At 49.9% G+C, this 13,741-nt stretch overlaps 1 protein-coding gene across 1 annotated transcript; it reads right to left on the bottom strand.

The window, feature by feature from the left end:
- Positions 1-7,331, bottom strand: LOC136479554 (protein ACCELERATED CELL DEATH 6-like). The gene is made up of 4 exons (XM_066477385.1): positions 7,325-7,331; positions 6,341-6,850; positions 5,450-6,236; positions 1-481 (listed from the first exon to the last, which is right to left on the bottom strand). Exons 1-4 carry the CDS (start codon positions 7,329-7,331, stop codon positions 1-3), a joined length of 1,785 nt encoding a protein of 594 aa, XP_066333482.1.
- Between the last annotated feature and the right edge of the window lie 6,410 nt (positions 7,332-13,741).

Raw genomic sequence — 13,741 nt, 5'->3', positions numbered from 1 at the left:
CTAGCTAATCACATATGCGTTATTTCTCTCAAGACTAAAGAGGACTCCAAAAACGAAAGACACCAGGAAAGTTGCAACTAAAAAGAGGCAGAAATTGAGCACGAAAGCGCCGGCGAGCGGATACTGCCGCTTGAAAGCATGCCTTCCTTTGGAGTAAAAGCACTGCCACTGAAACCTCAAGATGGTGCACCACGTCGTCGCAGGCTTGATCCAGTTCGCGATGATGATTTGCACGACACTGATGCACAGGTATATAATCGCCAAGACGCGACGGAAGCCGGCATCCGCCGCGTACAGAGCCGCATAGAAGGCCAGCATCAAGCAGAGGAGCGACACCCACATGCACTGCAGCGCCCTCACGAAGCTCTTCCACGAGCGGCCGTCGGCGGAGCGCGACGCCGACGCCGACGCCGCCTTCCCGTAGATGAGCAAGATCACGGCGACCACGGCCGTCGCCAGGGCCAGGGTGTCCAGGACGAGATGAGAATTGGGAGAGAATCACCGCACCATTCCATTACTCAGAGTTGGGGTTAAATACAACACTGATCCACTACCAGCCGATCCTATAAACAAGGCATGCCGATCCTATAAACAAGGCATGGTGGGATCGTGAGCTAGTCTACAGCCGTTACATGAGGGGAAGAAGACTCAGTCCTAACTGTATCGCCAACACCCCCCCTCAGTCGAAGCACCAGATGACTGAATGCAAAGACTGACTCTGAAATCTTGGAACAGCGATGTAGGAAGCCCCTTAGTCATGATATCTGCAATTTGACGCGCAGTCGGGATGTGCAAGACTCTAAACTGACCCAAGGCAACCTTTTCTCTGACAAAATGTATGTCGATTTCAACGTGCTTGGTCCTGCGATGATGAACAGGATTCTCCGATAGATACACAGCCGATATGTTGTCACAGTAAATTACTGTCGCCTTGTTGATGTGCACATGTAGTTCGTGAAGCAGATTTCGAATCCAACAGCACTCCGCCGCGGCATTGGCGACTCCCCGGTACTCGGCTTCAGCGCTGGAGCGCGATACAGTCTGCTGCCTCTTGGAGGACCATGACACCAGTGAATCTCCGAGGTAGACACAGTATCCTGACGTTGATCGCCGTGTGTCTGGGCACCCAGCCCAATCAGCGTCAGAGTAAGCCTTCAGATCAGTAGTGGACGACACCGAGATCCTGAGACTGTGATCGATAGTGCCGCGCAGGTAGCGAAGGATGCGCTTCACCAGGTTCCAATGTGCAGCCCGTGGCTTGTGCATGTACAAGCAGGCCTGGTTGACAGCATACGCGATATCTGGCCGCGAGAGTGTCAGGTATTGCAAAGCCCCGGTGATGCTGCGGTAGAACGTGGCGTCCATCTCCGGGTCGCCGTCGTGGACAGACAGCTTCTGCTTGTCATCAACTGGAGTGGTGGCAGGTTTGCAATTGCTCATGCCGGCCCGCTCGAGTATGTCCTCCGTATACTGAGACTGCGTGAGGAAGAAGCCACGTGAATCACGGCGAACCTGTACCCCGAGGAAGAATTTCAGAGCCCCGAGGTCCTTGATGGCGAATTCCTTGCAGAGCGCGGCGACAATCTGCTGCAGTAGTGTCGCGGAGGAGCCCGTCAGGATGATATCGTCGACGTAGACGAGGAGATACGCTAGCGCTGCACCGTCCTTGAAGACAAACAGGGAGGAGTCGGAGGAGGTCGTCGTGAACCCAAGAGAGCGCAGGTGGGCGTTCAGACGCTGAAACCAAGCGCGCGGAGCCTGCTTGAGGCCGTAGAGCGACTTCACGAGCTGGCAGACATGGTTTGGTTGAGCTGGGTCAACGAAACCAGCTGGTTGATGGCAGTACACGCGCTCCGCCAGATTTCCGTGGAGGAATGCGTTCTTGACGTCGACTTGGTGAACTGGCCAGCTTCGGGATGCAGCGAGATGGAGTACGGTGCGGATCGACGCCGGCTTGACGACCGGGGAGAATGTTTGATGAAAATCCACCCCGGGTCGCTGTGAGAAGCCGCGCACGACCCACCGCGCCTTGCGCCGTTCGAGGGAGCCGTCAGGGTTCAGCTTGTTCTTGAACAACCACTTGCCAGCGATGACGTTGGCATGTGGTGGGCGCGGAACGAGTGTCCATGTCTGGTTCGCCTGGAGCGCGTCGAACTCAGTTTGCATGGCCGCATGCCACTCCCCGGGTCGCTGTGAGAAGCCGCGCACGACCCACCGCGCCTTGCGCCGTTCGAGGGAGCCGTCAGGGTTCAGCTTGTTCTTGAACAACCACTTGCCAGCGATGACGTTGGCATGTGGTGGGCGCGGAACGAGTGTCCATGTCTGGTTCGCCTGGAGCGCGTCGAACTCAGTTTGCATGGCCGCATGCCACTCGGAGTCACGTAGCGCCGCACGGACAGAAGGCGGTGGAGCTGTCGGTGGAGCAGGCGCGGCGACGTTGGCGTACCGCGGATTCGGCATATGGATGCCGTCCCGCGCTCGGGTGACCATGGGATGTCGCGGTGGCGGTGGGTGCTGTTGTCGACGATGGATCTGGCGGCGCTGGAGTGGAGGACACAGTCGGGCTGTCATCATTTGGCGCAGAAGGTGCTGACAGCGGCGTCTGTGGTGCTGGAGACGCACCCGGGGCCGACTGTACCGGCGCAGCAGTTGGTGTGGACGATGGTGCTGCAGAGTCGCCCGAGTTTGGTGGCGCCGGTGGAGGACCCGAGGCTGCCGATGGTTGAGGCGCCACGGGTATGATCCGCCGAGTGCGCGCGCGCGGAGGCGTGGGCACCGGGAGAAACTCGTCAAGACTCGGCGCAATTTGCGCCCGCCGTTCAGTACCTGGAGAAGTCAGTTGTGCAAATGGAAAGCATGTTTCGTCGAAGAACACATGACGTGAGATGATCATACGTTTGGTTTCAGGATTGTAGCACTTATAACCGCGCTGATCAAGCGGATAGCCGAGGAACACGCACCGGGCAGAACGTGGGGCTAGTTTGTGTGGCGCTGTGGCTTCGGTGTTTGGGTAGCAAAGGCACCCGAACACGCGAAGGTGTGCATAATCAGGATTGACTCCAAACAGGAGTGAGTAAGGCGTGGAGTTTTGTCGTGGGCGACATGGTCGACGATTCAGAAGATAGGTGGAGGTGGCTAAAGCATCAGGCCAGAACGTGGGCGGAATGAAGGCCTGAAACAGCAGTGTGCGCAGGCCATCATTGAGTGTTCTGAGAACGCGTTCGGCACGCCCGTTTTGCTGCGAGGTGTAGGGACATGTCAAGCGCAAGACAATGCCATGCTTGGCAAAGAAAGCACGCGAAGCTGAATTGTCGAACTCCCTCCCATTATCTGTTTGAAAACACTGAATAGCGCACTGAAATTGGGTGCCAACGAAAGCATGGAACGAGATCAGCGTGGGAAGCACATCAGACTTATGGCGTAAGGGGAAAGTCCAAACATAGTGCGAGAAATCATCCAGGATAACAAGATAAAACTTGTAGCCCGAGTTGCTCATTATTGGAGATGTCCATACATCACAATGCAAAAGCTGAAATGGAAAAGATGAAATGTGTGTGGACTCTGAAAATGGAAGCCGTACATGTTTACCAAGGCGACAAGCATGGCACGTGTGACGGCTAGACGGAGAGCAACTGAAGCCTACAAGCCGGGACAGATGCCGAAGGGCGTCGCGGCCAGGATGACCAAGGCGAGAGTGCCAGAGGGGCTCATCAGTCTTGGTCAGGAGCGCCTGCGTAGATGAACCGGAGGTAGCACCAGGAGCATGGCGCAGAGGGTAGAGTTCGCCAGAGGAGTCACATCGGAGGAGTGCCATCCGGGTACGAAGATCCTTAATAGAGAAGCCCCAAGGGTCAAATTCAACAGATACATTGTTATCCCGAGTTAGAGAACGTACTGAAATGAGATTCTTCACTAATTGGGGAGCAATAAGAATATTGTTCAGTTTAAGTGGAGAGGAAGAAGTGGTGGGAATGAGGGTTTGACCAGTAGACGAGGAAGACATGAGATCACCGTTGCCAACAATGATCTGACGAGGAACAGGAGAAGCAGAATGGGTATGGAGCATACCAGGATGGGATGCCATGTGGGAGGAGGCACCCGTGTCCATGAACCAGTCGCTGCCGCCGCCATTCTGATTGTTCAGAGACATGCCATGGAGGGCGGTGTAGAGGCTGGGCGGAATGGCACCGGCACTTTGCTGTGGAGGCGGTGCGGCCAGTGCAGCCATGGCCGGCGGAGGGTGAACGCCGGGACGTGGAGCGAGGACGCCAGGGCGCCAGGAGTTGAGAGGCCAGGCCTGGACAACACCTTGCCAGGGGCTTGAGGCCCACTGTGGTGGCGTCGCGGATGGGCCGCCCGACGAGGGATTGCGTGGACAGTTGTCAGCCGCCTTGCGCTTCTGGCGTCGGTCGCCGCGATCACCACTACCGCGTTCGCCGCCAGCAGAGGCATTGCTGGGCGCGGGTGGTGATGGCGCAGACGGAGACTTGGTGATGTCGTGGGCGGCGAGGAGGGCAGTCTGCGCTTCCATCTTCAAGGAGTGTTTGATGCGATGCTCCTCCTGCAGCAGATAAGATTTGGTGTAGAGGAACGTCGGCGGCGGGGACATGTTGGAGAGCACGGCGATCGCCTGACTGAATTTGTTGTTCAGGCCGCGAAGCGTGTTGATGACGAGCGCCGGATCGGAGACAGCAGCGCCGCAGTCGTAGAGGGTGTCGGCGAGGCGCTTGAGGTGGCCGCAGTACTCGCCGATAGTCATGTCGCCTTGGAACAAACTATGGAACTCCTGCTGGGCAAAGACAGCGCGTTGCAGGCTGTTGTCGAGGAACTGTCCCGTGATCGCCTTCCACGCAGAGTAGGCGGTGGCGCCGGGCCTGTTGACGTCGTTCCAAATTTCTTTGGAGACGGTGGAATAGAGCCAAGACACGATGGAGGAGTCGATCTGAAGCCACTCCGCATCATCCAACATCGCGGCGGCGTCGACCGTGCCGTCGATGTGGTTGAGAAGACCAAATTTCTTGATGGTGAGTTCAAAGAACGAGCGCCACTGCCGGAAGTTCCCGTCCTCGGCGGAAAGAGTGACGGGAACGTGGTTGCGGATATTGAGAAGCACAAGAGTGGAGGAGGGAGGAGGAGCAGGCTCGGAGCCATCAGCGAAGGGGTTGGACGAGAAGGAACCGTGGGGACTCGCCATGGCCGTGAGCAGCGGAAGGTGGAGAATTGATCGGAACGATAAGTCTGATACCATGTAAGAGATGAGAATTGGGAGAGAATCACCGCACCATTCCATTACTCAGAGTTGGGGTTAAATACAACACTGATCCACTACCAGCCGATCCTATAAACAAGGCATGCCGATCCTATAAACAAGGCATGGTGGGATCGTGAGCTAGTCTACAGCCGTTACATGAGGGGAAGAAGACTCAGTCCTAACTGTATCGCTAACAGGAAGTACTTGAACGAGGCCCTGCCCGCCGACGAGAGGTTCGACTTGCCCGTGCCGTCGCCGTACCCGCCCGGCAGGTTGAACCCCGCGGCGAAGGCGGCGGTGGCAATCAGCTGCGCCACCACCGCGAAGCTGTCGGACGCCTTCCCGATCCCCTCCACTACGTGGCGGTCGCTCCACTGCGTCTTGTTGCAGTCCTGCCTCTGCGGCCGGAGCAGTGCCCCGTAAGCGAACAGCGTCACCACGAGGCTCACCGTGGTGAAGAAGCTGGTCGATCCCTCGACGAGATCAAACGGCGTGCGCCCGTCGTGGTTCAGGACGTCGGCGCGCACCTTGCCCTCCCGGAGAAGGGCTTCCGCGACGTCGGGCGTCCCCGCGGCCACCGCGAGGTGGAGCGGCGTGTTCCCGTCCCTGTCCTGCGCGTCCAGGAGCCCCCGCGGGCAGAGCTTGGGGTTGTTGATGGCGAGGGACACCACCGATGAGGAGCGCTTCTCCCTTGCCGCGGCGTGCAGGAAGGTCCCTCCGTCGCCGTCGCGGAGGTCGGCGGCGTCGGGGCAGCTCTTTAGCATGTCCTTGACCACACCGTGGTGCCCCATTCGCGCCGCGACGTGGAGAGCCGACAGCCCGCTCGAGTCCTTCTTGTACACCGTTCCCGGCGGCCCGACGCGCAGGATTGCACTCACGATGCTGCGATCACCGTCCGACGAAGCAAAATGGAGCGGGCCGCTGCCGCTGCTGTCGACTTGGTCGGCCAGAGTTGGCCTCCATTCCAGTAGCAGGTGAACCATTTCTGCAGGCAACGCAAATGCTGAACACATTAGTTCACTGCATTATTTGTTTTTTCTTTCAGTAATCCTTATTATGCAACCATTAAGAATCCAACAAGCAACTAACCTGAGCTCTGGAAAACGGCAGCGTGCTGAGCATTCTGTGCGCTTGGCCCCATCGATGACGCGTCCTTGCACTTGGTAATAATCGCTCTGACTGCTGGCACCGAGCCGCTGATTACTGCCAAGTACAACGGCGACACGCCGGCGTTGTTGAGCTCGGCCGCCGGTTCTGCCGCCGCCGAGACCAGCACCTCCACCGTAGCGCCGTGCCCGTGCCTCGCCGCCAGGTGGAGGGCCGTGTCCCCTGCCTCATTCTTGCACCCCACAATGTTCACGCCACGGTCCCTGGCCAGCTCGACGAGGACCGCGACTGCCCTGGCGTGCCCAGCCCTCGCCGCGCAATGCAGCGGCGTGTCCTGCGCCGAGTTCTGGCGAGAGAGGAGGCCCTGATCCCTGAACCTGAGGTAGAGCTCCCGGATCAGCTCATGGTGGCCTTGCTCCGCAGCCACGTGTACAACGGTTTTCCTCTCCGCAGTCAACTCAAGTATGTCGCACTGTCCGTGCATAACAATGCCTGAAACGGTAGTAAGGAAATTAGAATAACTGAATCCGTGTGTCAAATGACGAGCTTAATTGGAGTCAGGTTATAAATTCGTCGGCTAGGTTAGGGACTCTGGTTTTCCCGTGCCTTGTTTGGACACACTTGCATCTAACGTGTGTTGGAGTGGATTGAGGTTGCTCCAACACACTTGAATTAAGGGAGATACAAGTGTATCCAAACAAACCTTTATTAGGGTATATATAGGAGGATGCCAGAGGGAGGCAAGGACACTAGATAGGAACCGCTGGTTGTACCTACTATACAAGTATACCAAAACGTCTCCAACAATTGCCGACTAAGAGCAACTCCACTAAAAGCCTTCGAATCAGGGTTTCTACTTTTGATTTGAGGCCCTCTAACTTTGAGGACATGATTTTTTTTTTGCATCTACAATATAAGGAGCTCTCAAATCTATTCTAATAGACACTATTGGCACATGTGACCCACTCGTCATTCCCTAATCTTCCCTCCTAAGCTACGCGAGTGTGTGCGGGAGGGAGGAGAATAGTGGGGGAGATGGATCTGATGGTGTTTCTACATGGAAGAGGAGCCGTTAGGGGAGTAGGCTAGGCGCACGCCGTTAGCGGAACCGAAGGGAGGACGACAACAGGAGAGTGGGAGGGGTAGCCACTGGGGGAGGCCACACGGAGCGTTGGATGTGTGGGAGGGGCATCAGACAACAGGCGCACCAGGTCAAGAGGAGTGTCAAGAAGCGTAGCAAGCACTCGGGCGTGCACGGTCTAAATTGGTCAGGGAGATAAACGACTAAAACTAAAAAGTAAGGTCCTCATCTAGATTCCTAGGAGAGTTTAAGAGCCTCCTACTTTTAGGGGTCTAAGTAGGAGCCCTACTTGACCTGTGTTTTTTACCTGAGCTTTCAAAATATGGTTTAGGAACCCGTTGGAGGAGCCTACTAGAGTTACTCTTATTTGTCATTTCACTGCCAACTCATCGAACAACTTACAGTGTTCACCTAAACGGCCTAAACGGCCAGTAAACGGTAAACGGTGGTAAATTATTTTGTTTAGGGGATAAACGAAAATTAAACGGTTGACCGTTTAAACGGTAAAAAAACAGAAAAAACGGTCTAAACGGAACGGAGATAAACAACATTAAACGGAACGGCTGTTTAGGCGAACACGAGGTAAATCTAGTTCAGTTTTGTATGGATAAATTTGTATACTTAAGTTTATTATATTTATAAATATGTACACTTGATATGTTACATGCATAAATATCTATATTTGGTTCTTTTCACATGCATAAATATATATACATACCAAAATAATTGATTTTTATTCGGATAAATATGTATAAATGCTAGAATACTTAATTTTTTACATGCACATATATAATTATATGTATTTTTTTTAATAAAATACAAAACCATTTAGACCGTTTAACTTCGTTTAAACACCGTGTAAACATCATAAACGCTAAACGAAGGACGACCGTGTAAAGATCGTTTATCGTTTAGGAAAACATTGAACAACTATCGTCTAAGCTTGCCCCTGCTTTAGTATCCAACTCTCTGTTCTGTCTCATATTCACCCTTATCCGCTTCTAAGCCACCTAACTACATGCCTTTTATTTTTCTAGAGAGTTATATTTCTTTATTAGTGCGTTATAGCTAGATGATGATTATCATGGTAGCTCCAAAATGAGTGTCCAAAAGTAATATTAAGATTGATAATAACAGACATTTTGCCTTGGTGTTTTATTTTTTTAGAAAAGTTAAAACAAATAAATAAAGGTTAAGATATAGAAAGATTTGAAATTTGCACAGTAGCAAAAACTTTAATTTGGTTTATTTCAAGGTTGATGCAATTTATTTGTTCTCACCTAAAATTATAAGATTCTTTTATTTTAAAGAAAGGTGGCGTGTCCCGTATTTTTGTGGCACTTGTGTCGCCGTGAAATCAGTTATTGTAAGTACAAGTGTTCCAATAGAAGGCATCACGACGGGGACATGCTTGGAAGTCTCTTTGACGTTGCTTTCCCAGAAGAAGCCATCTACGTTTGATCTGAATATTGACCGTTCAAATAGCCAGCAAAGTCGCCACACGGGTATACAGCCTGTTCGTTTGGATGTGGCTTGTCGTAAATGATCGTAAATTTTCAGCTGGAACAGTATTTTTCTCTCATACAAACCAACTAACAGTACTTCGTCACGAACCAGTAATAAAACGAACCAGCCAACCAAACTAGCTGATAGTTGGTCAAAAGGTCGGTGGGCCAACGGTCCGGGCATGGCATTCTGGCTCGGGCTAGGTATGGCATGGTCCAAAGGCCATCTGGCCTGTGTCGGCCCAACGTGCCTAAGCTTCGTCGCCACGGTGTGCTGATCTGGCCTGGCCTGACGAGCCAAGCATGCTGTGTCACCCCCGACCCTCATCGAGTCCTGCCCTCTGTGGGCCCATACCATGTCAGGTCGAGCGGCGCATTTGGTCGTCTATACATGGTGTACGATTGCAGGCAGGGCAGGTTGTTAACATAACCAGCCCCGCCTGCCTCGCAAAATTTCCCTTTGCGGCTGTTGTGGACTAACTACAATTTTTGTGTGGTCCAACGTGTTTGAACCCACCAAGCCCGTTGGGCAAGAGACAAAGCCTGCTAGAACCCGCAAGGCCCGCAAGAATCACAACAGATGAATGTCGTATCGCGTGCCGAAGACGTTGCCCATGATGTTGTTGAGAGCGGCAGCATGGAGGTGCGGGCGGCGGACGAGGTTGACTGCTCGGCGGCGACGGAGTGAAGCATGGTCTCTGTGTCGCCCCGGCGTCCCGGCTCGTGCACAGCGACGCGGCGCGGGGAGAAGAGTGTTGGAATGTGATCGGTTCGGCTAATCCCGAACTTAATTACGAGATTAATTAAGAGTTAAGCTTTCGGTCCACCCACTCGTCACTTATTTTCAACTAAATAAGAACTGTCGTGATCGGCGGCAGCCCTTAGAATTCTAAGGGTTTGGCCCCTGGCTCATAGCGCGATTATAAATAAGAGAGGCGCCCCTGGCGTCACACTCTCTCTAATCCACATGACTTTTCACATAACCGATCACTTAGGCGCTAGAGGGTCTAGGAAGGTCCGTTTCCTATCCAGGTCAGTGCCGGTGGCAACCAGGAGGGCGCTGCTACCTGGCATGTCGAGTTCGTCACCTGCAGAGGGTTCCCAAATCCTTGGCCGGTGATCTTCCGTCATCTATGTCATCACCAACAACTACATCACCACCGGAGGCGCTGATGGCGACTGCCAACACTGGTCTGGCACTATCTACTTAAGTATTTCCGCATTATATGAGTTGTGGTCATGTGTTAGACTATGTATCAGATCCTGTGTACATGTGCTACATGTTTTATGCTAAGATTAGATTCAGCAATCGGTATCAAGAGCCTACTTAGATCTACCATGACCCTGTTAAGTGCTAGTTCATGATTAGTTCATGGGCCATTTGCTAGGCAAATTTTGTTTTAAGTGCCGAAATTTGAGTTTTATTTTTTCCATAATTAAGTTTCATTTATTATTTATTATCAGCACATTATTTAAGCATTTTATTAAGTTTTGAGTTAATTAGTGTTACTTTCCATTATTATGAATTTATTTTCTATTTATTTAAACTTGCTCAGTGAGATATAGATCCACCCTGTACTTTTAAGATGGTCTCTGATTAAATGGAACCAACACAGAAGTTTGATCGGAGATTTCGCTCATAATTAATTTTGACTAACGTTGATTTAATTATGAGCTATTTAAGATGAATTTCGTTTGTTTTCTGCCCAACGGTGATGCAAATTGAAGTTCTTAAGCATGATTTTATTTCTAACCAACGTTGACTTAATTTCATGCTTTTAAGTTAACATCTTTTCTATACAGTATTAACTGAGACATTTTTGACATAATTTTTCAGTGAGCAATGTTGCGGGCCTCGTTAACACCATCGATCCCATCAATGGCACCAACTTTCCTGTATGGAAGGAGAAGGTGTTAGTCGTGCTCGGGCTCTCAGAGTACGACCACGCACTACGTGAGGATAGGCCTGTTGCACTCGATGAAAATGCAAATGCTGATGTATTAAGAGAGTACCAAACTGAGCTTAAAAAGTGGGAAAAGAGCAACATGATTGCTAGCATGATCATGAAGGCATCGATCTCGCCTGGCATAAAGGGAGCAATCCCTGATAAGAAGGAAGATGGTGAGGAGCTGACTGCAAAGGAGTTCTTGGCCTCTGTTGTGGAAAATTTCAAGAGCTCATCTAAGATTTATGCCAGCACTCTCATCATGAAAATGTGTACCTCACGCTATGATGGGCAAGGTGGGATTAGAGAACATATTATGAGCATGTGTGACATGGCTGCTAAGCTTAAGGCACTTGGTATGTCTATTTCTGAGGGCTTTCTTGTGCATTTTATTATGACTTCACTGCTAGCTCACTACACCCTGTTTAAGATAAGTTACAATACTCAGGAGGGGAAGTGGAGCATTTCTGAACTCATCAGCTATTGTGTTGAGGAGGAAGAAAGGCAAAAGTCTGAGAAGAAAGACATGGCTAACCTTGTTGCTTTTGGCAAGGGAAAGCATGCTAGCAAGAGCAAACAACCTAAGAAGAAGTTCAAGCCAAATAAGAATAACAACAACAATAACAATAACAACAACAACAATAATAATACTAAGAATTTTGGCAAGAACAATGGCAAGAACAATGCTAAGAATCATGCTCAAAATAATGACCCTAATGTTTGCAGCTTCTGTGGCTTGCCTAAGCACTTCCAGAAGAATTGCCCCAGCTTCAAGGAGTGGCTTAAGAAGAAGGGTAATGATTTTATCTCTTTTGTTGATGAATCATTTTTAGCTAATTATTCCCCTGATACTTGGTGGATTGACTCAGGTACCACTGTGCACATTTCCAATTCATTACAGGTGTTCAGTACGATGAGAACTATAAGAAGGGGGGAGTGAAGTCTTAGAGTCGTTGATGGACACGAAGTTGAAGTCAAAGGCATTGGGAGCTTCTCATTAGACTTAGCTAGGCTTCAATCTTCAGCTTGATGATGTGCTTTATGTTCATGGTCTTAAGAGGAACCTTATTTCAGTGTTAGCACTAGATACTTCTGGATACATTACTAAGTTTGGCAATAATAAATGCGTCATCAAGTTTAATTATATTCAGATTTTTGTCGCTCCTCTTGTTGATAAGCTTTATATGATATCTCCTGATTCTGTAATGAATGTGTGCGATAAGTCAAATAAGCGCAAGTGTAATAATGAGACATCGTTGAAATTATGGCACTGTCGTTTAGCCCACATTTCTAAGGGAGAATTGAACGTCTCATTAAAGAAGAGATAATCCAACCATTAGATTTTTCAGACTCAGAACAGTGCACCGACTGTATTAAGGGGAAATTCGCTAAGACAATTAAGAAAGGAGCTACTAGAAGTACGGGTTTATTAGAAATAATTCACACTGATATATGTGGACCCTTCCTAGTAACATCAGTGGATAGTTTTGATTCTTTCATTACATTCACAGATGACTTCTCTCGTTATGGACATATTTACCCCATACATGATCGTTCTGAATCATTAGAAAAATTTAAGATATATAAAGCTGAAGTGGAAAATCAGCACAATGTTAAGATCAAAGTTGTAAGATCAGATCGAGGTGGTGAATATTATGGGAGGCACGCTCCATGTGGCCAAATCCCAGGACCTTTTGCAAAGTTCCTCGAGGAGAATGGCATAATTGCCCAATATTCAATGCCGGGTGAACCTGAGCAAAATGGAGTGGCAGAGCGTCGCAACCGTACTCTTATGGACATGGTGTGTAGCATGATCAGCTATTCTAATTTGCCAGTTGGTTTATGGATGGAAGCATTAAAGATAGCAGCACACATCCTAAATAGAGTTCCTATTAAGTCAGTGCCCAAGACACCTTATGAATTGTGGATGGGGAGAAAGCCTACACTTAATTATCTGCGTGTGTGGGGTTGTGCTGCTGAAGCTAAGTTATTTAATCCACAGCTAAAGAAATTAGATCCTAAGACCGTGAGCTGTCACTTTATAGGATACCCTGATAATTCTAAGGGATACCGTTTCTACTGTCCTGATCGTCATACTAAGTTTGTTGAGACCAGGTAGGCTGTGTTCCTAGAGGATGCAAAAATCAGTGGGAGCTCGTAGAGGCGTGAGGTTAATCTTGATGAGATTAGGGCTGAATTACCTATACCTATGACTCAAGAAACAACACCAATAATACATGGCTTGTGCGAGAAGTTAGTGCACCTCCGCCTCAAACTACTAGCATTGAAATTCCAGTTGAGAATCCTAATGTGCAAATTGATGAACCACAGCAGGATGAGACAATAGTTGAGAATGAGATTTAGGCACATGAGCAGACTCAAGCCTCAACTAGTTGTGATCCCTAATGAACCCGTAAGGAGATCACAGCGGGAGAGGAGATCTGCTATCCCAGATTACTATGAGACTTATCTAAGTGAAGATCTATATGATGTTGGGAAAGTGGATGATCCGGCTTCTTTTAAAGAGGCAATAGCACATAAGAATTCAGATAAGTGGATTGAGGCTATGCAAGATGAGCTTAAGTCTATGAGCACTAACCAAGTATACGAATTAGTTGAAATTCCTGATGGGGTCAAACCAGTAGGCTGTAAATGGGTCTACAAGACAAAGCGTGATTCCAAAGGAAAAATTGGGAAATTTAAGGCTAGGCTCATAGCAAAAGGTTTTACACAAAAGAAAAGGGTTGATTACAATGAAACTTTTTCCCCTATCTCAAAGAAAGATTCGTTTAGAATCGTCATGGCGCTTGTAGCTCATTATGACTTAGAGTTACATCAGATGGATGTTAAG

This window comes from Miscanthus floridulus, chromosome 9 (genome assembly GCF_019320115.1).
Source record: "Miscanthus floridulus cultivar M001 chromosome 9, ASM1932011v1, whole genome shotgun sequence".
Lineage (NCBI taxonomy): Eukaryota > Viridiplantae > Streptophyta > Magnoliopsida > Poales > Poaceae > Miscanthus > Miscanthus floridulus.
The sequence above is the reverse complement of the archived record's forward strand: the minus strand, read 5'-3'. Positions and strand labels throughout refer to the sequence as shown.